Source organism: Nematostella vectensis, chromosome 6, assembly GCF_932526225.1.
Source record: "Nematostella vectensis chromosome 6, jaNemVect1.1, whole genome shotgun sequence".
NCBI classification, from domain to species: domain Eukaryota; kingdom Metazoa; phylum Cnidaria; class Anthozoa; order Actiniaria; family Edwardsiidae; genus Nematostella; species Nematostella vectensis.
In genome coordinates this window covers 5,815,139-5,839,682 of record NC_064039.1, presented here as the reverse complement: position 1 = coordinate 5,839,682, position 24,544 = coordinate 5,815,139, and the positions used below count along the sequence as shown (strand labels likewise).

At 38.6% G+C, this 24,544-nt stretch overlaps 2 protein-coding genes and 1 long non-coding RNA gene across 8 annotated transcripts; 1 reads left to right on the top strand and 2 right to left on the bottom strand.

Moving 5' to 3' along the window:
- Positions 1–154: 154 nt before the first annotated feature.
- Positions 155–20,613, bottom strand: LOC116604443 (bromodomain-containing protein 8). Of its 6 annotated transcripts, none has more exons than XM_048729252.1 (28): positions 20,506–20,613; positions 20,331–20,427; positions 18,948–19,032; positions 18,744–18,793; positions 18,638–18,669; positions 18,452–18,542; positions 18,138–18,218; positions 16,826–16,956; positions 15,088–15,163; positions 14,849–14,999; positions 14,395–14,640; positions 14,156–14,264; positions 13,725–13,888; positions 13,335–13,407; positions 13,033–13,085; positions 12,507–12,581; positions 9,475–9,670; positions 5,533–5,594; positions 5,413–5,448; positions 4,883–5,115; positions 4,113–4,193; positions 3,495–3,563; positions 3,378–3,420; positions 2,781–2,866; positions 2,514–2,589; positions 2,066–2,141; positions 1,613–1,670; positions 155–1,091 (listed from the first exon to the last, which is right to left on the bottom strand). In XM_048729252.1, the coding sequence occupies exons 1-27, from the start codon at positions 20,534–20,536 to the stop codon at positions 1,651–1,653; spliced, it is 2,523 nt and encodes an 840-aa protein (XP_048585209.1). In that variant the 5' UTR covers positions 20,537–20,613; the 3' UTR covers positions 155–1,091; positions 1,613–1,650. The 6 variants fall into 6 exon arrangements, with proteins under 6 accessions (XP_048585209.1, XP_048585211.1, XP_032222694.1 ...); XM_048729254.1 differs by having other exon boundaries at positions 2,541–2,589; XM_032366803.2 differs by lacking the exon at positions 1,613–1,670.
- Positions 7,124–9,464, bottom strand: LOC125568014. The gene is made up of 2 exons (XR_007312006.1): positions 8,673–9,464; positions 7,124–7,468 (listed from the first exon to the last, which is right to left on the bottom strand). It is a non-coding gene; the product is annotated as an uncharacterized LOC125568014 (long non-coding RNA).
- Positions 20,614–20,973: 360 nt separating the features above from the next.
- Positions 20,974–24,164, top strand: LOC5521548 (ubiquitin domain-containing protein 2). The gene is made up of 3 exons (XM_001641294.3): positions 20,974–21,205; positions 21,321–21,548; positions 23,415–24,164. The coding sequence occupies exons 1-3, from the start codon at positions 21,130–21,132 to the stop codon at positions 23,807–23,809; spliced, it is 699 nt and encodes a 232-aa protein (XP_001641344.1). The 5' UTR covers positions 20,974–21,129; the 3' UTR covers positions 23,810–24,164.
- The last annotated feature ends 380 nt before the right edge of the window (positions 24,165–24,544 follow it).

The window sequence follows — 24,544 nt, the reverse complement described above, 5'->3', positions numbered from 1 at the left end:
CCCTCATAATAGAAAATTGTTTTCAAACCAGTTTTAATTTTTTTGGTCATAAACACATCTATCCCTATTACGCACAATTTTGTGCAAAAGTACTCTCGAGTGAATAGGGTTAAGCTTATGTGTTAAGCCTACCACTCCAATAAAAACAGACGGGTAAGGGGTAGCAGTTGGTTTTATTTGATACCCTAAAAGATAGGACAATCATCCCCTTTATGGAGATCCCCCTTCTCAGAGGGTAAAACTTTTAAAATAATAAGGTGAAAACCTTTATATTTATAAATACGAGCCAGTTGAATTTGAACAGCTGTCTGAGAATTGTGTAGATAAATGCATTTGCTGCATACCAGACATTGCTCCTATGTTACTTCTCTGAGTCGACTTTTATATGGGTTTTTGAGGGAATGACATGTTTTTTTAAAAATGACATGAATGTACCTGGAGATAATTCAACATGCAAGCCAACTCAGTGCTCAGCTCAGTTCCCAATGTTTGAAAACCCAATGAGAACCGATTAGCATGCTAAACAGCTACAAGCAATATGTATCATAATGTATTGCTAGAATGCTCATGGTTTCCATCAGACTTACGAAGCTGTTGGCTATAGTCAAAAGAAGGGGAAAACCCCCTTCTAGGAATATGTATTAAAAAAAAAAACATCAAAGTCACCATGAAAATACAATCTTTACAATGGACTATTATTTCAGTGCATTCTAATAGAAACACAAAAAATGTCACTGCTTCTGGCTCCATACTGTTAAGCCCTGTGCAAACTGCGCCAGCACCGGCCAGCATTGTTGGCAAATTCTTGCTCAACTGACCACAAGACAAAGGAAATGTCAGAAAGTCCATTTCCCATTTTGACCTTTCCTTTGTCTTATAGTCAGTCAAGCGAAAATTTGCTGGCAGGTGCTGGCGCAGTTTGCACGGGGCTTTACTGATGCCCCCCTCACTGTTTCCGTTGTTTGCATATGTATCATCTACACTGATAGTACTGTCTGCTGCTTGATGCTTGGTGTTTTCTTTGACACCAGGAACCAAAAGTTGCTGACATCAAACCCTCTTGGGCCTTGTACTGACGTATGATTTGGTCCCTGATAAAAACAAGCACATTTTTACTAGAACATTTTAAAATTAAAATAACACAATGATAATGTAGTGCTTTGTATTTCCTTAGTAACACAAAGTTGTACTTTATAAATCAGCCAGGATTTACCAAAATATTGCTGATGCAGAAGTTTTAGGGGAGGGGAGGGAAAGAAAAAAAATCATTGATTAACTGGAAAAAAAAATCGAAACAACCTTTAATTGCTAGACCACAGGGAGCCCAAGCTCATAATATTGCACATAATCCTGTTACATTAACTCGCCCTTCCCCAAAAATTAAAGACAGTATAACAAAGGGAGGCATATTTTTTTGAAAAATCCATGATATAGAAGCATATTTTGAGCAATTTTTAATTTTTAGCATTATGGAAGTAACACTGTGACGGCGGGACATCACAAGAGTATCTCCAATATGAGATTGGGCTCCCTGTGCTCAATTCTTTCAAGAGAAGACAAGTTCTTTTTAGCTGACCATGGGAAGGGAGGGTGGATGACATAACTGACTTACCCTTGGAACTCTCCATAAGGAAGACAAGGGAAGCAGTTTCACAGGAAAAAGTGAAAAACTGTAAAGAATGTTAAAAACTTGAATTAACCAGTACTATTTGGTAGGCTTTACGTGGGAGTGGCATGTGGCGAGATGCAAGTACAGAGTGGATTTTACTTCAGTCAGTAGTTGGTCAAAGGTTAGAGCTGGAAACACGACGGTCAAGTGCTTTATACTCAAGCATTAAAGATATGTTAGCCCTTTTAATTTTTCCATTGCTGTGTTCAGAAGTGTTCTTATTTGAATATAGCATTTAATGGTAATTATTTAAAAATTACTGTTTTTTTTAATTATTCTGACAAAGGTATCAAGTTGTCACTATTGAAATGGTTGTTTAGGTTTAAGTTTTGGTTTTTTGACATTACTGAGAAAAGTCTTTCAATCTATGGCAATCATAAAAATAGTGTAACATACCATCACTCCTGTGACCTCTCAGCATTTTGGAGTCTCGGTCTGATGACTGCACCATAAGCTGGGTGGCAATGTAGGACTACGAGAGATGACAAAAACTTTTATGAATACATGTATGCTGCTCTGACAATCTATTTGTTTTTGTATGGATATCTTCAATAAGTCTAATGATACCGTTTCACTCATGCCTGATGCCAAAATTCATTATTCATTTCTCAAAAGAATCATTATAGGTGCATGCCTAGATGGGGGCCCCGCCCTGCTCATGTGCTGGGATAAGAAATAATGTGATTAAATGGATTAATTTGACTGCATTATATAGAGACACACTCAAGATGTGAAGGATGAGTGGGGAAGATCATTTTATTTACAAAATAAAATGTAATAAAAAGTACTCAAACTTTGTATACTGAATATTATATAGGTGAAGGTTATTCAAAACTTTACAAACCTGTATCTGGTCCATAACTTTACAAACCTGTATCTGGTCCATAACATCATCACGCATTTCTTCTGCCATCCGGAAACTAAACAACAACAACAAAAAAGCACTAGTGTTTAGATGAGGGGATTTGTCAAGTCAGTAGCGGCGGTAGTGAGAATTAGTCATGGGCCATGAAGATTGGATACTGGTATAACACTCTGAGCTCAATCCTATCCTTGATAAGGAGTTTTTTCATATCATTAGGAAAATGCCATAATGACAACGATTACATACACATCGTGGTCACTGCTATTGTACATCAGGGCATTCTGGAACATCAGCATCATGTCTCTCTGGAACTCACTCGTGGTACGGATGCTCTACAAGGTAATAAAGTGTTCAGGGAAATTAGAGCATTGTATGTTCCCCTCAAAGTTGATGTCCAAAGAAAGTGGTGAATACTCAAGTTTGACTACCAATTCTTTCCTTTGAAGAGGTTTCTGTTTTAATTGAAAACTCTTCTGCACAGGGTAGCCATGCCTTTCTTACTTATATTATGATAGTACAACTTTCTTACATTATCAAAGAGGAGGCAGTAAGAAATTTGAACATTTTCTAGGTTATCTTGATGGTTATAAAGAATAGAGTTGAACAACATCTCTTGTAAAAGGATGTTTGCATGATGAGGCATTTGAATTTCCAGTCATACAAGTCCACAAAATCAAAATTTCAATCAGAGACATTAGAGGTTTTGAGAACAATTCTGGGACTTTAAGTAAAACATGTCATCATGATAGCCTCTCTTTGAAGCGAACCTGTTTGATTTTACAATCTGTAACCTGTCAATAAGAATCATGGTATATAATGTAGAGTATGTGAATAGATAAATACCCCATTCTCAATGTTTTTCTTAATTGTTGATAGATCCATTGGTCTGAAGAAGAAAAAAACACATAAATAATTTGTGGAATACAATATAGATAATTGTTCTTCACAACGGATAATTACCTAAATACAACAGTGTGGTACCCTGGTGCCTCATCGTCCGTGACGGGATGCAGAAAAACGTTAGCATACCTGAACAACAGGACCAAGCTTGAGAACAAAGAACATACAGTCGTTTGACAAAAGGTTGCCATCAACCGGCTTTGCAACTACGCAACAAGCCCGCATGTAAGCATGAGTAAAATCACTGAAGCGCCTAGCTGCTAATATTAGCCACCGCTAGTGCGTCTAAGTCTGAAGTTATGCAGTGGCTAATATATGCAGCTAGGCACTTCAGTGGTTTTTACCCATGCTTACATGCTGGCTTGTTGCGTAGTTACAAAGCCGGTTGACGGCAACCTTTTGTCAAATGACTGTATACAAGGCACATGATAAAAGTGGTATGGCAGAATATGTTTTTGATGATCCAGGGGTAGTTCAATGCAATCCAGGGGTGGTTCCCATGGGTCTAATAGAACCATCATTTCGAAAGGACAGGTTATGAAGGGTTTGGAAGACTCTGGTATAGTTTTACCACCCTTGACACACTGACACAGAACATGATTGTAGCTATAGTTTTTTGGTGCTTTTCTACTTAAATTATGTGCATAAGTAATAATTATATTAATAGTGGTGACTCACTTGTGATTTGCGGCAGCTCTCCATACAAGCATGATGGACTTGCGCCATGTTTTCTGAGCCTGGGCGGACTCCATGTCATCCCTATGAGCACAGTTAAAGACAACTTAATGATAAAAATATAGTTAGTACCAACAAAGAGTTTCTGCACTGAGTAGCAATGATGATCCAGGCCGAGGTAGCCAGTATTTAGAGAGACATGGATAAATGAGAAAGATAAATAATAAGAAACATGTCCACCCCTCCCTTTGAGCCTGGAAGCTATTTCTAAAGTATGTTGTTTTTCTTAATTGAGAAATTTACTAGATGTGAAACGATGAGACTACAACTGGATGATCACACTTACTGTATCGCAGTAGAAAATAAATAAATCTGTCAAGAACATTGATACAATGAGAGTGCAGACATTTTAATAAATCTAGTTGAAGACATAGAAAGATGCCACCATACTGATTCGATCACAGAACATTGCTTGGTATAAACAAATTGCTGTTTTTTCTATGTGGAGGTAGGAAATCTGGATAAACAAGACTAAAAGGCATTGAAAAAAGACAAGTACCAACTTCCTCAACACAGAGCAGTGCGGAGAATCGAATCCAGAGCAAAGTGGTAAAAGGCAAAGGCACTAAAGAGCAGCGCAATGCCAACTGAACCACCAGGGCTCCCAAAGTGACTGCTAACTTTACTAACAATAAAATCATGGGGACACTAACTGCAGACAAGCTCTGTTCTGCTGAAACCATTGTCGAATTTCCAATAGAGGATGAACTCACCCCTGTGAGATCTGTGAGGCAGGACTAGCAGGCACAGACTCAGATCCAACGGTACTAGCCCTGTCCAGGAAGGATTCATCCTTAAGACCAGATTCAGAGTACCCATCGTCAGCACTTTCTTGTTCCTCTTCGTCATCACTGTCTTTCTTCTCGCTGATTGTGGACTCAATATCTTCCTCATCTTTCTCGCTGGTCTTCTCTGATTCTGCCTCTATGGATTCTGACTTTGTGTCCTGGCAGTGAAAATCAATTACAAAAAGATTATAAAGAGGTGGATCAAGGATTTTTTAAGGATCATTCAATTTTTGGAAACTGTACAAGGACAAGTGTTCTTTTGCTTAAAAAGTGGTGAAATTTGAACCCAACCCACTAAAACAATCCCCAATTTGCCTTTTTAATTATGGTGCATAAAGTGGATCCAGTCTCGATCTTTTATACTCCATACAACAGAGTTGTAAGGAGTTATTGAAGAAAGTAATTAGAAATGTAGGTTTATTTGATTTATGCAAGAACATTTAAAGATTACATACCTCTTCTTTTTCTTCATCAGCCTCATTTTCATTATCCTAGTAAGAAGAAGTAAGCAGATTTACAATGACTTGAAAACAATAACAACAAGTAATTTCAAGTTACAGTATCAGGGTTCTTACAGTGGAGTTGAGGGATTTTGATCTGTGTCGCTGACTTCTTCTTCCAACCCGTGGTGGTCGACCTGCGGAAAATGAAGAACAAGTGGGGTTCAATTTTAATATTTTAGGTAGTAACCACTTGTGGCAACGTTATAGTAGTTTTCTCCTGCTATGAGTGACAAGCAAGCGGTATGACAATTACAAAACTAGATGGTATAACTAGAAAGACCACAGACAAACAGTAATATATAGATTTAGGCACTGCCTAAATGCGGAGCCAGCATGACCTTTTTTCAGCATAAACTTGTGTAGAACCCCCCTTCCCTGCACTTTCATTAAAATGCATCATGTTCCACCACCCACAAAAAGGCACCATATGTAAAAACATAGAAAGATTGCATGTTCTATAAATACTGCAATTATTATTAAAAGGTGTCCTCCCAATCCTCCTAGGGAATACCTAGAACAAATATGTTTTTTTTCTAGGTAAAAAAAGTATTTATTGACATTACTAAGGATATTATTAACAAAACTATACTTGATAGACAACTGATTCAGCAAAATTAGCAAAATAAATTTATGCTTTGATTAACAGGGAAGGCTTTCAGGTGTGATGGGAGGTCATATTTATTTTAAAATGAGGATCAATTTAAAGTTCCTCACAAAACACTGGGTGCTATTTTATTCTTTTCAAAATTAAAAACAATAAACAAATACATATCAAATTCCTATATATTAATAAGTATATCAGCAAATCACACTATCATAGTGGATTTGAGGTAAAAGTACTCATTCCCTGCCTGTACTGTCCCAATTCCTTTTACTTTTTTAAATTACTTTTCTTAACTTGCAAAGATAGGGCTTTATCATTTTCTTTATCTTGTGTAAGTTTTAAAGTAAGCAATTCAAATATTGGAAAATATCTTTATTAACCTTCTCTCTTGTGCTTTAGTATGTAACTTTGCTAAGGGTGGATTAAAAGCACTCTAACATATTCGAAAAAATTCTGAGTACATTATTTTATTATACAGTTAAGAACCACATATAAGAACCTAGAATGAACCTGTTAACCTAAAATTATCAAATCAGAATCCTTTTTATAAGCATCTATTTAGCCTATAATTTGAAATAGGTCGAAATAGGAAAATTGATTTCTAAAAAGTTTTAAATATGATCTTAAGGGATCATATAGGAGACCTGTTTTTGTTTTTTTATGATTTATTTATAAGGCTTCTACCACTATTACACATATGAAATAGCGGTAAGGATGACACAACAGAGCACGGCTCCAACTCAAGTGTAACCTCGGTTAGTAAGCACTGTCACTGGGGGTGGTCACTGCCAGAGGGTTTATTGCGTCCCCAGTGGTTCTTTTACGTCCCTTCGGTTCAGGTTTAGTGTAGTACAGCTTGAAGAGACGGGACCCCCGGTTTAGTGTCCTTATCCGAGAAGACTGGAAACACGGGAGAATAACTTTAACTCACTTGTGACAAATTCGATTCAAGGCAGGAACCCGGAAAAATCCCCAGTTTGAGCCAGGATTCGAACCTGGGCCACAGCGGTGAGAGGCCGACGCGCTAACACACTAGGCCACCCGTGCTTCCGATGATTCTTATGATTAACTTACTACCTCAATTACTTTACCATGAGTCATTGTAATAGCAAGAGACTATTTATGAACCTAAATAGCCTAAATGTCACTAACCACACATCATACAAGAACCTGTCAGGCTAACTTGGAAAAAAACTAGGTTTTTTACTTTTATAACCCTGGTTCGTTTTTTAGAACAATTTTTCCATTAAAATATTATCTTACTTTTTGTTACTTTATATGTGTTTATTTTTGGTGACCTACATTAAATACCAATGCCTTATATGTACATCCTGCCCTGGGTCATGCCTATTAGCCAGCAGCTTGTGTCTCAGCTTGATTTCAGAATCTCTGGCTGAGATTAACCTAAAGAAGTTTGGAGAAAAGCATTTAAGAAAAGAACTGGAAATTTCCTAACAATACAAATATTATACCACAAAAACCTAATTCATAAAACCTAAAACTAAAAATAGGATACAAATATTATACCACAAAAACATAATTCATAGAACCTAAAACTAAAAATAGTCTCAACTAAAACTTTTCAAAATGGTACCCATTACAGAAAATGAACATAGGAACTTTGCCGTCTCATAAAGCTCTATGATCTGATGAGCCAGAGGTTGAAAGAGCTTTTATAGGAGAAGCTGCAGAGGAAAAAAACCCATTGCTTTTGAGCAAATTGCTCCTCTACAAAAAAGCTGTCTTGGCTTTCTATGAAACCTGAAATTTACTTTTGGACCACATTATATTGTGAATGACATGAGAAAAAAAATTAAGGTTTGTAAGAAAACATTGAGGTACCCAGGGTTATTGAAAATATTGTAGGTGGTATAAAAACAAGGCATATTTTTTAGGGAATAACAGATCCTAAGGTCCTAAATATGTATGTGCACCTTTTTTTTTTTAATCAAAACAGAATTCCAGAATAGTTGATTTAAATTTCAAGTGGTTAAAATATGTTGTTTTTCACATATTACTTTTACTTAGGGTTTTAGGAGACCAGCTTTCAATTTCTTTAAGGTTTTAGGAAACCAGTTTTCTATTTCTTTCTTCAAAGACAGCTTGAGTTTACCCAAGTAATTCATTTAAGCCTTGCTCATCTTTGTGAGAATTTGACCAATCATTCATTGAAATGAATTAAAAATAACTTTTGGTTTTATTTCTAGTATATCATAGCTGTCAACCCAACTTGGACAGAAATCTTGTGAAATCGGATGAAATACAGCAAATATGTGAAAAAAAAAAAACAAGAGAGCCAATGCGGATGAATACAAAAATGTATGAACATTCTCACAAAAATTAGGTTTATGATGAGGTCCAAAATCTTGTGACAGAGTTGACAGCTCTGGTAACTTATATTCAATTCATTCATGAAAAGTAGTTATAATTTTCCTATGATAGATGGTGAATGGCAGATTTAGAGATCGAATTTGATAAACACAGCCTAGAATATTTATTCCCTGAGGTACTTAAGTACTTAAAGTATAAATTAAATTAAATTCAACAATGAAAAAGGTGTTCAAAGTTGTTTCAAAGCTTAGTATTTTAATACAGTACACTAACTTACCTACGTCTGCCAGTGCAAAAACAAATACATAGGAGCACTTGTCGGAGAATGTGTCTATAAAATTTGCTTGTTTTTTCTTTCTTTATCTTGTGGCTAACTCTGACATTTCAGCTGACCTTGACTCGAGCACAAGACTTGACTCTTCAAAACTTTCAACCATGCTTTTTCACAGTCTTTTGCACATAATTAGACAAGTTCATATCGGTGGTTAGCATTCCCACGAATGATTGTTTTCAAGCACTTCTTTTTCGTCAATTCTTGGCTTTTCTGCAGTCAGTTTTCGTGTGTTTTTGAGAGGGGCAGAAATACACATCTGCCATATTGTTTTGCTCGCTCTGAGGCCTGTGCCGAGGCAGATCGCGGCTGGCTGGCTGGATGGATGGCAGCTTGTGACAATGACGTCATTGACCACAAAAACTGATTCGCCTAGTTATAGACCATTTCTATACCTATGGGGCTCCGCGCATGGCCTACGGCCGCGCTGGCTCCGCTATTATAACTAGGAGGTCTGTGTAGGCTAGGTGTAGACAAGATATAAATTAACACAAGGTTGAAACATCTGCTGTACACCTCTGTGAAACAGAGTAGATTCACTGATATTTCAAGCCCTTTGTCCTAGCAAATGAAACTGAGGTTGGGTGGGGAGTGGTATTTATAGGGTAGTGTGCAAACAATAGGTAATCAGCTGGCTGCTACAAAACCAGATAGGAATGGAAGCTATTGTTTAAATTGTCAGTATATTTAAACCAGAAGAGTGGGCCCACAACACCTTAGCAAAACTTTAAAAACCTGACCACGTTACCTGGCCGCCCAGGTTTTGGTGCTCTTGATCTACCAAACACCCTGGGTGATGGCTGAGGAGTGTCATCAACATCAACCTTGATCTCAGGGATATCTGTCTGTAGGTCTGAACTTGACTCAGAATCCTTTTTAGAAGTCTCTTCAGTGGCTATACTTTCTACTCTTTTGGCTAATGGGTCAGGTATAACCTCCACTGTCTAAAAGCAGATAAGAGAAATAAATGTATCAGACAGAGGCATGTGATATTTATTAGATAGGAGCATAGGGTTTTGTATGATATAGAGGCATGGAGTATGTATAAGATTAGATGCATGGAGTATGTATAAGATTAGATGCATGGGGTATGTATCAGATAGAGGCATGGGGTATGTATCAGACAGAGGCATGGGGTATGTATAAGATTAGATGCATGGAGTATGTATAAGATTAGATGCATGGGGTATGTATCAGATAGAGGCATGGGGTATGTATAAGATTAGATGCATGGAGTATGCATAAGATTAGATGCATGGGGTATGTATCAGATAGAGGCATGGGGTATGTATCAGACAGAGGCATGGGGTATGTATCAGATAGAGGCATGGGGTATGTGTCAGATAGAGGCATGGGGTATGTATTAGATAGAGGCATGGGGTATGTATCAGATAGAGGCATGGGGTATGTAAAAGATAGAGGCATGGGGTATGTATCAGATAGAGGCATGGGGTATGTATCAGATAGAGGCATGGGATATGTATTAGATAGAGGAATGGGGTATGTATCAGATAGAGGCATGGGGTATGTATCAGATAGAGGCATGGGGTATGTATCAGATAGAGGCATGGGGTGTGTATCAGATAGAGGCATGGGGTGTGTATCAGATAGAGGCATGGGATATGTATTAGATAGAGGCATGGGATATGTATTAGATAGAGGCATGGGGTATGTATCAGATAGAGGCATGGGGTATGTATCAGATAGAGGCATGGGGTATGTATCAGATAGAGGCATGGGGTATGTATTAGATAGAGGCATGGGGTATGTATCAGATAGAGGCATGGGGTATGTATCAGATAGAGGCATGGGGTATGTATCAGATAGAGGCATGGGGTATGTATCAGATAGAGGCATGGGATATGTATTAGATAGAGGCATGGGGTATGTGTCAGATAGAGGCATGGGGTATGTATCAGATAGAGGCATGGGGTATGTATCAGATAGAGGCATGGGATATGTATTAGATAGAGGCATGAGGTATGTATCAGATAGAGGCATGGGGTATGTATCAGATAGAGGCATGGGGTATGTATCAGATAGAGGCATGAGGTATGTATCAGATAGAGGCATGAGGTATGTATCAGAAAGAGGCATGGGGTATGTATTAGATAGAGGCATGAGGTATGTATGAGATAGAGGCATGGGGTATGTATCAGATAGAGGCATGGGGTATGTATCAAATAGAGGCATGGGGTTTGTATTAGATAGAGGCATGAGGTATGTATTAGATAGAGGCATGGGTTATGTATCAGATAGAGGCATGGGGTATGTATTAGATAGAGGCATGAGGTATGTATCAGATAGAGGCATGGGGTATGTATCAGACAGAGGCATGGGGTATGTATCAGATAGAGGCATGGGGTATGTGTCAGATAGAGGCATGGGGTATGTATTAGATAGAGGCATGGGGTATGTATCAGATAGAGGCATGGGGTATGTAAAAGATAGAGGCATGGGGTATGTATCAGATAGAGGCATGGGGTATGTATCAGATAGAGGCATGGGATATGTATTAGATAGAGGAATGGGGTATGTATCAGATAGAGGCATGGGGTATGTATCAGATAGAGGCATGGGGTATGTATCAGATAGAGGCATGGGGTGTGTATCAGATAGAGGCATGGGGTGTGTATCAGATAGAGGCATGGGATATGTATTAGATAGAGGCATGGGATATGTATTAGATAGAGGCATGGGGTATGTATCAGATAGAGGCATGGGGTATGTATCAGATAGAGGCATGGGGTATGTATCAGATAGAGGCATGGGGTATGTATTAGATAGAGGCATGGGGTATGTATCAGATAGAGGCATGGGGTATGTATCAGACAGAGGCATGGGGTATGTATCAGATAGAGGCATGGGGTATGTATCAGATAGAGGCATGGGATATGTATTAGATAGAGGCATGGGGTATGTATCAGATAGAGGCATGGGGTATGTATCAGATAGAGGCATGGGGTATGTATCAGATAGAGGCATGGGATATGTATTAGATAGAGGCATGAGGTATGTATCAGATAGAGGCATGGGGTATGTATCAGATAGAGGCATGGGGTATGTATCAGATAGAGGCATGAGGTATGTATCAGATAGAGGCATGAGGTATGTATCAGAAAGAGGCATGGGGTATGTATTAGATAGAGGCATGAGGTATGTATGAGATAGAGGCATGGGGTATGTATCAGATAGAGGCATGGGGTATGTATCAAATAGAGGCATGGGGTTTGTATTAGATAGAGGCATGAGGTATGTATTAGATAGAGGCATGGGTTATGTATCAGATAGAGGCATGGGGTATGTATTAGATAGAGGCATGAGGTATGTATCAGATAGAGGCATGGGGTATGTATCAGATAGAGGCATGGGGTATGTATTAGATAGAGGCATGGGATATGTATTAGATAGAGGCATGGGGTATGTATCAGATAGAGGCATGGGGTATGTATCAGATAGAGGCATGGGGTATGTATCAGATAGAGGCATGGGGTATGTATTAGATAGAGGCATGGGGTATGTATCAGATAGAGGCATGGGGTATGTATCAGATAGAGGCATGGGGTATGTATCAGATAGAGGCATGGGGTATGTATTAGATAGAGGCATGGGGTATGTATTAGATAGAGGCATGGGGTATGTATAAGATTAGATGCATGGGGTATGTATCAGATAGAGGCATGGGGTATGTATCAGATAGAGGCATGGGGTGTGTATCAGATAGAGGCATGGAGTATAGGTCAGATCATGGTGTGGTGATATATGTTGCAATGACTCTACCTTTTTCTCTGCAGGAGGCGTGGTGGGTGGGGGAGTAATGGCGATGGGAGTTGGGAGATTAGACACCAAGGCTACCTATAGCACAAAGAACTAGTGAGAAGAGTCTCACGGAAAAAATTGAAACAGAGCTGAGAGCTAACTCATTCATTGCCAATACATTAAAGCTGCATTGTCACCAGTTTACTTCCGGAGGTCCGATGGAAACCTCAACCGTCAAAAGACAAAAGAAACTTCCAAAAGACACACTACTTTTAAAATTTTGAAATATTTTCCGCAGTTGCTGTTAAAAGTCATAGGAGATTGTTACGAAATCAACCAGAAGTAAACTGGTGACAATGCGGCTTTAATGTTCTTCATTATTAAAAAAAGCATTTGCATTTGTAACAGTCAAGATGCTTTCAAGATTTTTGCAAGAATGTGTATATGTCAAATTCCTAAAAACACCTCCTATGAATATCCTAATTAAGCTGTTTGTGCCAGATGCAATCAACTTTGTAAGCACCTTAGAAGGTAGTACATAATGTACCTTGGGGTTAACAGAAATGGAGACAACACCTCCACTATCATGACCAGAGCCGCCTGGAAAGGAACAGTTGTTAGCTCTTTTACTTCAATGAGAACTGCAAAAATATTTGTCATAAAATAATAATGATAAGCTATCTTGAAATGCAATGCAAATAAGTCAAAACAATTAAGAAGGGGTCTGTTTACTTACTAAAATATAGAGCATAAACAAGACAGTAACCCAGAGATGGGAATGGGATGGGATTTTGTAGGAATTTAAAGAAACACTCCAAAATGAAATTATAAATTAGGTTTGGCTCATACCAACTGAGATGGCTCTTCCAGTCACTGCAATGTTGTTCTCTAGTTTGACACTTGCTTCCATAACAGTACCAGACTTTATAGAACACAAATTACATGGAACACAAAATAAACAAAATGATTAGCTATAGTGCTGAAGTAAAGTATGTATTTGTACATTCCTAGATGAATACATATTGCATCCTAGATGATGACATTAGAATACCATTTATTCTTACTTGGTGGACCTGGAGTCGGTGCCCCTTTTTAAATGTAAATTTTCAATTAAATGTGTTGGCTTTACCCTCCTTTCATATGCTTTATAGGTGCTCATCCAACAGGGTTGCTACCCACTCCCCTTTGAGAAATCCTGGACTCGCCCTGACCTAGGAAAATGCTAGTGGCCAAGCTTACCTTGTCGGTTGTGGTAGCAGATGTATGCATTTGTGTATTGGATGACAGAAGTTTAGACAACGTTGGAGCACTAATAGAGGGAGTGTCTACTGTTTCGCTGGAAGCTGGAATGATTCTATCTCTTATGGAATCCAGCTTTTTGGCTTCCATAGGAGAAGTAACCCCTATATAGAAAAGCAAATCAGTGGACTTACAGTGGAAGCAGGTTAGCCACTTAATAGATGTGTCGATATACAGTATTTTGGAAAAAAGCAGATATTTAGGCACTGCATAGTAGCCTCTGAATGGAAGATGGTCTGGGGATGGGGGCTTGGGGGGTAAGAAATATTTTTATTATCATTTTTATTTTTGGAGGACAATGAATTCTGCTGGACGCCCTATCATGTTTATGGCAGAGTGACTTGGAAATGTTATATATTAGATAAGCCTACCTAAAAAAGACTTCCCGTCCATAGTTTGTGAGTTTTCCTGGCTTGGGCTGGCCTGCGTCTTGGTGGGGAGTTGTCCCTCTGCTGAGGCCATGGTAGAGTCCTGTGAGTCCTGTTTAAAAATCATTTTTAAATTGTTTAACAATGTCTGCTTCAAACCCTGATCTTAGAAAAAAAAAAGGAGATGAGCATTACAACATAGCCAAGTTTAGCTGTATATTGTATAAGAATTACTTGCTTACTTTCTGGGTCTGATGGTCCATTTCAGCCTTGTCTTTTGGTGGTTGTGCAAGCAGGGAAAACAGAGAGGATTCCGATTGACCCTGACTGCTAATGGAAGAGGACCTTCTACCCCCTGCCCTCCCAGGCGTGGTGGGAGCTTCACCCATCTGACTTGTCTGCACCATGCTGGCAGGAGTGCCTGGTACATTACCAATGCTGACTGTCTGGACAGCAGCACCTGGATCTATATCCATTGGTTCTGATTTCTGCACACAAATGGAAATACAAGGAAACAGTGGATTCTCATATAATGGTTCAACTTTTCTGTCTGGACAGCAGCACCTGGATCTATATCCATTGGTTCTGATTTCTGCACACAAATGGAAATACAAGGAAACAGTGGATCATCATATAATGGTTCAACTTTTTGTCATTCCATTATTTCAGACTGAAGAAAAATTAAAGTTTTCTTACCAGTGTTTCGGACCCATAGGATATTCCAGGAAGGTCACTTCCCCTCCCATAATCCCCTATCCCACTTGGATCAAGGGCGTGTCCAGAGGGGGGGAGGTGCTGTCCACCTTGGCCATGCCGCTGTTGTAGCTGTTCCTGATATTTCTGAAACCTGAAAATGAAATCTCAACTACTTTTTTTCTAATTTGTTAAACAGACCCTTTTACATCACTTTCAGATGTTTGAGAAAGTTTACTCACTTTGGAGTTGGTTTAGGTATTCGCAACTGTTTGCCTTTCTGTGGAGATGGGGTTGCAAGATTACCTTGCTTTAGACCTATCAAAAACAAATATTTCAAGTGTAAGATGCACTGGTTCAAAACTGTACAAATAATGTTTCTTCTTTACTTAGTGCAAGTAGCAATTGAGAATTCAAACTGATATGGCAGAGTTCCTTGAAGTGATGGCTCTCGATTAAACAAAACAATTAAAATGATAAATTTAACAACACTTCTACTGTTAGGGGTTTCAATAAAAGACAGCTATGGGCAGTTAACTGCCTACTACATTCTATCCACCAGGAACTTGTAAAAGCATTTTGACTGATCATTACAAGACTACTTCCAAAACCTTCCACCTACTGTAAAATCTTAGATAGAGTACCATGCATTACTTCAGCCAAAGTGCCTACCATTACCTTACCAACAGATAAAGTACCAAACATTTCCTAACCAATAGATAAAGTGCCTTCCATTTCCAAAGCAATAGATAAAGTATCGAACATTTCTTTACAAATAGATAAAGTGCCTTCCATTCCCTTACAAATATAACCTGAGTATCAGGCCCTCCTATGTTTCTATCACGCCGGTGAGAAACAAGACAAGGGCCTGATACAAGTACTGTTCAAATCGCATGTTCTCATGCCAGATTGGTAAAAAAAAAACAAAGGGTACTCGAATGAGACACGCTGATTAGATCAGCTATATATAGTACCCTAGCCCGTAGACTGCTTTTTCTTAGAGTAATGTCGGACTCCAAAGGTGCTTTTGACCTTGCGAATCAAAGAAATCGTTTTCTATAACATTTGAAAAAAATATATATTTTCCTCTCTTCCTTTTTTTTGGAAAAATTCCACCTGATACTCAGATGTTCAAATGATTTTCGAAGGCCGGTCATTGTGTGTGTGTGTTTATTTCTCATTGGTATCGTTTTTCGAAGCGAAGATCTACTTGTTATATCAAAGCCGCTGGATGTCATAGAAGCTGCTTAATACTACAGACATCATTAGTCGTAGCTATAAAATATTTAGACAGACCAGGCGCCAAATATTCGAGAAATTTGTCTGTGAGAGCACGGGATGCTTGGGATTGTTTGCGGCACTTCTCGCGAGTTGTTGATTGAGTGTGCTTATCAAATAATGGAATTTGTGGTCAAGCAGCGGTTTGTCTATTTAGACGAAAAAGCCTGTAGTAAATTGGTGATGTAAATACCCTGTAGTAATTTAGCGATGTGTGGATCTGCAGTCATATACTTAAAACGTAAATCTCCTGAGCCGTAAAATATCTTTGCGTTTCAAATCATTTACCATAAAGTTACCCTCACCGGGGTTCGTTGTTACTAAAATGATTACCTTTGCATATAACACCAATGTAGTTTTGTTTTACATAAATGCCGTTTATAATTTGATTTGGGTATTTGATTGTGCCTCTACGCGAGTCATTGGAAAATTGACAGCAGACATATTTTGACAGTGGCCTGAAAAGGGGCAGTAGGCCCTTGTCTCAGGCGTACTTTTATTTCTCCTCTCCGACTTTTGACAAATAAAATCACCTGATACTCAGGCTATTACCAATAGAGAAAGTGCCTATCATTCCCTTACCAATAGATAAAGTGCCTACCATTCCCTTACCAATAGATAAAGTGCCTACCATTCCCTTACCAAGAGATAAAGTGCCTACCATTCCCTTACCAAGAGATAAAGTGCCTAACAGCTCCTTACCAATAGACACAGGTGCAGACATTGGTGCAGGGTGCGATAGTGGGTGGGATGGGTGCAGTGATGGATCACCTCCTGATAACAGACCAAGTGCAGCTGCCTGGCTCTGCATCTCTTCAGCATGACGCTTCCTCCTATACAGACACCAAGAAGGAAAAACTAAGGGAGTGTTCATGAAATACAATGAGGGGGGGGGGGGGGGGGGAGGGAAGACATTAAGGGGGAGCCTTGAAAATATTAACCACCAAAAGGGGGGGCTTGAAAAAAAGGTTCTCTAAGGGGGAGTCTAAATTTTTAGGAGCCATACTTTTCAGCGTTAACATTTTCCTGATATGATCTAGTTTGTAGCACAAATACAGATTAAACATTATGCCAAATGACCAATGTATTTAATACTTTTGTCTTTATAAACCATAATATAGATACTTTCAGCTTTCAGTATACAAAGCTGTCAACCTCGCTTTAGGAAAAATCCTGAGAAAATACATTGAATGTATCAGAATCTTGGATAGTGCGCTCTGCAGGGGGAGGGGGAGAAAAAATGCACGAGGCAGGAGGAGGGGAAAAGGCGGAAAAGAACACCCCTCCCCCTCCTTCTGCCCCGCACATTTTTCTTCCACCTCCCCCTGTGGAGCGCATTGTCCAAGATGGCTGCCTGTTTATGCGGACTCCGTGTTTTCGGGGTTTTTGTGCTGGAAAAACTATCAAAGCCTCCAGGAAGGCTATTTTATAAAGAAAAAATTCTTAACAAATGTAACTCCTTCACAGGCCTCCTTAGGGACGGACCATTATGAATGCCATTATGAAGGCCAAAACCAAAAGGGGTGTCACACTCTGAAATAATGATTACTTGACTGGATCATCAACTCCAACAAAGATGGCAACTTTACAGGGGGGAGGGGAAGTTTTAAGGTTCTGAAGGGGGGGGGGGGGGGAGCACAAAAAAAATGTTTACAATGAAAGGGGAGCTCTGAAATTTTAAGGTGTCTTAAGTAAAAATCTTCACTCCCCTAGGTGTATTTAATAAACACTCCCTAAGCAAAGTAGAGCAGGATTTACATGACGTCAATTGGACAGCTCAATTTTAACATTTTCACTAAACTACCCATGCTGAACATAAATGATAAATAAACAAGTGATATAATGGTCTCTATCTGCATAAGGAAGCTAGGAGGCATTTTTATTTTACCCAGTTCTCGTTTGCCTGACAGGGTTACCTCCAGTTGATGGGTGAAAGCTAAAATCCAATCATGTCAGATAGCTACCTTTGTTGCACAGCATACTGTATCTAATTAGCAATAGATTTAACACTTACGCCTGTATTTCTTCCCAGACTGCAGGTAACTGAGCATCTAGCTTTCCATTTCTTATATCATCTATTCTCATTTTCAGTTTTCTGAGAATAACATGGAAAATGAAAGGCCAGAAAAAATTAGATAAGTTAGATGCAACAATGAAATATTGAAAAGTGTTTGACTTTTTGGGGGAGTGGCATGGCCCCCTGACTCAGTCATCCTATGTAGAACTAAAAAATAAAAAATTATCTAATTGCTTCTTATGGAAATTCAAAACACTGAATTTACATAGATAAAAAGCTAGTCCATTAAACCCATCTTATTCCTCTCATACCTGTAGGTCAGATGATCATTCTTGATGCTCTTTTTCAGTTCTTCGATTCTCTCAAATGTTAACTTTCTAACAATCTGCTCGCCAGGTGTTTCTACACAGAAGACAATTAAAAAAACATCTAGTTCATAAGCATAACATCAATAAGAAGGACAACTAAAATAAAAATTGAAACATAATCAACATCACCTGCACCTCCTGTCTCATTAGTTCTTTTTCTCCTGAAAAATAGGAAAACACAGACCAGTATTAAGAATAATTGATTAATATTCAAATGGAAAAAAAGAATGCTTACTTTGGTGTTGAGACTTTTTCCAACATCTCAGAGTAGTGAATGGCACAGTTCTTGATAACCAAAAACAAGAATTTTAATCAAGTATCTGATAATGAAGTAAGACTTAAGAGGAAAAGTAAAGTTTGCAAAAAAATCTAGCATACTTCAAATGGTATGTAAGTCTCCTGAAGGATTGATGCATGTCTAAAGTTGCAAACAACAAACCTTTTGAGAAAAGAAATCTGGTGGTCTTTTCACTGTACAACATCCTGCCTCTGAAACAGGCTTTATGGCACGGCTAACTGATACCCTAAACGACCAAATCCAAATTGTATGGTTAGGGTTTAAGCAAGTTCTATCTGCAATAGTTGGTGAGCAGTATCTAATGGCAAGATATAGATATTAATCATCCATAATACCATCTAAAAGAATATTTTCAAAATCATATCCCATTAAATAGTAAATTCAACACTGAATTAAGGTTTTATATGTCGTACATATGCCCCTCTTAAAACATGTTATGTGACCAGATTAGGTGGCTATCAGATGCTATTTTGATTAAGATGTGTGAGCTTATGCTTATGAACTCCAAGTGACAAATTATACTATGGCTTTCATCAGTCAAAAGCCTTGAACTGTCCTCTTTGGCCTGCACCTAGTTGGCTATAAATCACACCATCTCACAGTAATGCATATCAGAGAGTACACAATGTGTTTGGTTAAAAACTCAAAACTGGAAGAAGCAGTTTCACACGTCAAAAATCTTACATAGAGTTCTCAGAATACTTAAAATCTCAGGAAAATATCAAGAAACAGGATATATTTGGATATATTTTGGTAACCAGTAGAAAAGATTTCTAGATTTGCAGTTGATATGATCTGTAGGACATTATGACTTTCCACTGAGTCTGATAATAAGGGTAAAAGTAGAGGCAATATTCTCGTAAGTGGTACATCTCTTCCTACTCTAACCTCAAATTTTACAGTTGGTAAATTTACAATGAACTACGAACTAACATGCAGCTCTGGCAGGACTGGAATCAAACTATATTGTCCATTTTGTCTAGAAATGTGACTCCCAAAGATAGGAAGGAGCTAAACACCATCCCCTTTAATCATTCCGTGAATTCTGTGTACTTTGCCCTTGAAAAACCGTTTGGTGTCTGGCACTTTTTGAAGTTCTTGCTATCGCAGCCATTTTGTTTGAAGGAGAAACAGTGCGCGCTTTGCATATTTACCATGGGAACTGGAACCCATTTAGTGGCAAATGATGGCTATTCAGCGGATAGTTATCCAGCGTTCTATCCACGCTTTGTGCAATGCTATTTTATCCGCCCAATAACTATCTGCTGGATAGGGATTTTATTCAGTGGTTAGCGCCTATCCGGTGGATAACTTATTCAGACTTTGTGCAAGCGGCCCCTGGTATTTTGTTAAGTAATAAGAGTGACCAACTCTTGTTAACTGACATATGAGTAATTAACTTATGCTTTTGATGCTAGTGTAGCGTGGGCTTCATATACACAAGTAATAGCATGGTGATGATTATTTGACCATACAGTCAGGGGTTTATTTCGCCGTGTTATATTGACACCAGTAAAACCCTACCAGTTTTGGTCCCCACTTCGAAGTACAGAGGAAGCGAGAGTTAGCTTTTCACGTACAGTCCACTCATCTTTAGACTGTCCTGCTGGCACTTTGTGCTCTGTTGAATACCAAAATGTGTTCAATCAGTCATCAAAAGGAGTTAAAGATCCAGAAAGTTCAGTGTTTTTTTTCTTACTCAAAGCCTGTGGGTTGAAGGCTGCCGCCATCTTGGACTCGCTTGCGTTTAGGGCCCAGACCTCTCAGACAAAAGATGCGCACAGATCTTTTTTTGGGTGGAGGAGGGGGGAGGGGATGGGGGTAGGGGTAGGGGTAGGGGTAGTGGGAACGGGTATGTTTGAGGACGTGAGGGCTGAGGGGCAGTATTGGCTAAGCTGGTAATATGCAATCATGTGGGAATTTTTTCGTAAAAAATGAAATGAGAGCTTTTTTTTTAGAAGACAGAGTTTTGGGCTTTACAACTAGCATACTGTGGCTAACTGATAATTATTCCACTCGGCCTCGAGTTGCCTGAGTAAAGTCCATAAGCCAAAGACGAATCCGGCCGTAGGAATAATAATTGATTATTTTATCACACCAAGGGAGCATGCATTTGGTACGACTGACTGTGGCTAAGCTGACGTGACGTCATTGGACGTGGGGGGGTTGTGACGTCACACATCAATATGAGCAGACTTCATGAAGAAAATTCAGACGGAACACATCGATCGTTCTTTAGAAACTAAACGAGTTTGGCTCTTTTGTGGCCATTTGGCCATCGTATATGTGAGCACACTCCGTGGCTACCCTGACTTTCGGCAATATGGGTGGTTGCATGGGTACAGGCCACGATCCAAGTGTTAGAGTGAGCTCCAGCGAGTTCGGCAGTACGCCAGGAGGTTTGTAAAATTTCACGGATACGACTCTGAGGCTGTTCTTCAAACCATTGGGAGACTCACGTCGCTTGAGAGGTAATATCCTGATTGTAAATATGTCATTTATTATGGGTTTTAGTTACTCTTGGCAAAAATCAGCCGCTGAAAAAAGAAAGGCAGCAGTGGACTTCAGATATTCCCTTGACGGAGGGACAGCTTCGCAGCAAAAGAGACGAGTTTTGGGAAACGGCCCCTGCTTTTGAAGGGAGAAAGGAGATTTGGGATGCTCTTAGAGCAGCTGCCGAAACTGATGATCACACTTTAGCCCAAGCTATCGTAGATGGCGCAAATATAACCCTTCCAACTGGTAAGTTCCACTTTTATATGACTGCCTTCAAATGGTTTATTGTGTGCTTTTCTCTGCCTTACGTGATGATGATGGCTCAACCCGAGTTATCTTTCTGTCTTTTCATTTTAGTAAAACCGCTTTTCTAGTTTGTATTGAGTATTGGATTTCCAAATATCATAATCGACAACACAAGTGGATTCACAATTATTATTGAGTGTGGCTTAAGTTGGCGAAACAAACAAGAAAATACAAATATTTCTTATGTATCCTGTACCATTACACATGCAATGTCACTCACTATCGAGAATTCTTTGTCTTTTCATGATATTTCAATATTTAGCTAGTATTTTGTCTTGTCCCCTTTTGAAAAGTGATACTTTGCATTTAAATTCCATCCTATTGTCTTCTTGTTTTCATTGCAATTAGTGACAATGAACTAATATGAATTTTTGTATAATGTGTGTTTTTTAATAACAAATTATCATTTTTTTTTTCAGAACAACAATACTTTTAATTCTCCTCAAAATGTTCTATTAAGATAAATTGTATTTTATTCTCATATTTCATTATAAAGAGCATTTAATAGAATGCCAACTGCATTTTGAAATTTGCTTATTAGTATCTTAAATAAGACACAAGGAAAGACAAAAACAAAATATTGATTTTGTACATAAAAAAACTTATGTTACTCAATATATCGTAAAAGATGGTCCTGAAATAGGTAGGCCTGTGGTTATGTGTGCCCTTTTATTGTCATGGTGTTTTGGCTTCTACAGATTATAGATTTAAATTTCTAAGGGTGATTGGTATATAATAGTTTTGGGTGCTTCCTTTGTAATGCCTAGTGCACACTAGAAACATAACAATGTAACAACATGGGCACGCGCACTATGTTTAGCCCGACATAACGACATGGACATAATGACATAAAAGAAAAGAAAAAGTTTTTTCTCTTATGTCGTTATGCCCATGTCATTATGTCGAAGATAAGAGTGCCATGTCGTTATGTTGATATGTCGCTAGTGTGCACTAGGCATTATCCCCTAAAGTACTAATGTAAATCAGTGACCTGTACATGTCTTGGCTAAACTCTATTTTTCCTTTGGCAATCCCTGAGGGATCTCTTATAAAACATCTTGCTATAACATCTTTATTTTATTGCATACACAGCACGATTCATGAAACTTTTGTTGTGGTTCATTTACAGTAGGTAGATTAACATGCACTTACCTTTGTATTAATTTTAATTGCCTTTGCATTAATTTCAATGTTTGTGATTGTTCAGTTTTCTAGAGTTTGTTATCCTTCTTAATTCTAATGTTTACTTTCTCAAATCACTTCCAACATTCTTAAAGTACCTGTAATTCTTTTACCTCTTAGATCGATGTTCCTATTTAGTTCAGTAGAAGAAATCTGATTGGATGTGCCAACAGTTGAGTGCAAAAGGACATCAGACCCCACAATAAGTCATCCCTAAGCTTCGCATATCCCCAATTTAAAGAAAGATGGTATTGACCTTATTGTTTTGAAGATATAAATCGATCACAACAAGAACAGACCTGTGTCTCAATAATATGAGTTTTAGTTATACTACTTTATAGAGGTGATAGGGAAATCCCATAGTGACATAGAATAGCAGTGTTTAGTGGAAAAGAGCAGCTACAGAAGTAAGCCTAGGGTGTAACTGGCTTGAAGGTAGATATTCCCCTGACCATATCAGACTCATACCTTGTTTTTATTGAAAAGGGCTGTGCAGTCATAAATATCATATAGATAAAGTATAATATTAAAGGATCCTTCAATAAGAAATGACCCACTTTTTTGCAACAAACCCCTTCATATCCTTTGATTGACCTTGAAGTGTGGTTGTTGTTTTTATTGTAGGTTCTTTACAAGATGCATACGATGAACTGGGCACAAGATATGTACTGCCAGTATATTGTATCAGCCAGCCCACCAACCTTATAAAAGATGATGATGTGAGTGGTGATATCAGCAATGAAGTAGATGAAAAAGAGACTCCACCAACTGGTGAAGAGACATATGTAAAATTGCGACTCTCAACTGGAAAGGACTTGAAAATGGTTGTTTATACATCAGATACAATACTAAAAATTAAAAGGAAATTACAGAAACAAGAAGACATTGAACCAGCCAAGCAAAGGTGGTTTTACGCTGGCAAATTGCTTACAGATAAAATGACTGTTGGTGATGCCAAAATACAGAAAGGGTTTGTCATTCAAGTTATTTTACCACAGCCAACACCAGTAGAGAACTGAGTTTTGGAACAACTACCAATGGAATATTCTATAGCAGCTTAATATTGGCTGCAGGGTAGCCTCCAAATCGACCCAAAAGGATTGGGGCCACAGCTTACAGAAAGGAAGGGCTGCAAACACAATGTTTTAGTGAAGTCTATCAACTTCGCCTTCCACTTCTAACCATGCCATAAGATCTTATTCTTCACTGAGTCCACTGATACCTGATTGATGGCGGTGAATGCATTTATGGTTCTTTCTCAACAGAAATGAGCTAACTTCCTTGTATATGAGAAGTCTCTTGCAATTTAGCTCCATGCACCTTGCACCATGGGATGCCAATTTCTGGTCTTTAAAACCAAAAGAATCAAAACAATACCAAGGATTACTTTTTTTTTCGGCGGGGGGGGGGGGGGGGGGGGGGGGGGGGGGAGGGGGAGGGGGTGGCAAGTCAGGGAGATTTGGGCTTTATACACATCAGACCAGGCATTTTTGTTCACTCTAGAAACATAAAGAGAGTATTTTTTTATTGAAGTGTGCAGGTATAGATTTTTGTGCAAAATAGCTTTTTTTTTTTCAATTAGAGGCTAAAGTTTCAGTTTTAGATGGAGAAGTGAAAATAAACTATTTTACAAGAAAGTGTCCCACTTAATTTTTTTCATTTCCCATTTACTTGCTTACTATCTAGAAGAGGAAACAGATACAATATTTTGATCAAGTAATGCTGCTGTTTGCTTGCATCATGCAAATCGCTGT

Excerpts from the sequence above, each read along its gene's own strand:
- LOC5521548 (XM_001641294.3), top strand. The coding sequence starts at position 21,130 with ATGGGTGGTTGCATGGGTACAGGCCACGATCCAAGTGTTAGAGTGAGC. Across the intron at positions 21,206-21,320 it reads GTTCGGCAGTACGCCAGGAG|TTACTCTTGGCAAAAATCAG; the intron begins GTTTGTAAAATT and ends TATGGGTTTTAG. Across the intron at positions 21,549-23,414 it reads AAATATAACCCTTCCAACTG|GTTCTTTACAAGATGCATAC; the intron begins GTAAGTTCCACT and ends TTTTTATTGTAG.
- LOC116604443 (XM_032366803.2), bottom strand. The coding sequence starts at position 20,536 with ATGGCGGCAGCCTTCAACCCACAGGCTTTGA. Across the intron at positions 18,543-18,637 it reads TAATGAGACAGGAGGTGCAG|AAACACCTGGCGAGCAGATT; the intron begins GTGATGTTGATT and ends TCTTCTGTGTAG. Across the intron at positions 2,867-3,377 it reads AGAAAAACATTGAGAATGGG|AGCATCCGTACCACGAGTGA; the intron begins GTATTTATCTAT and ends ATTACCTTGTAG.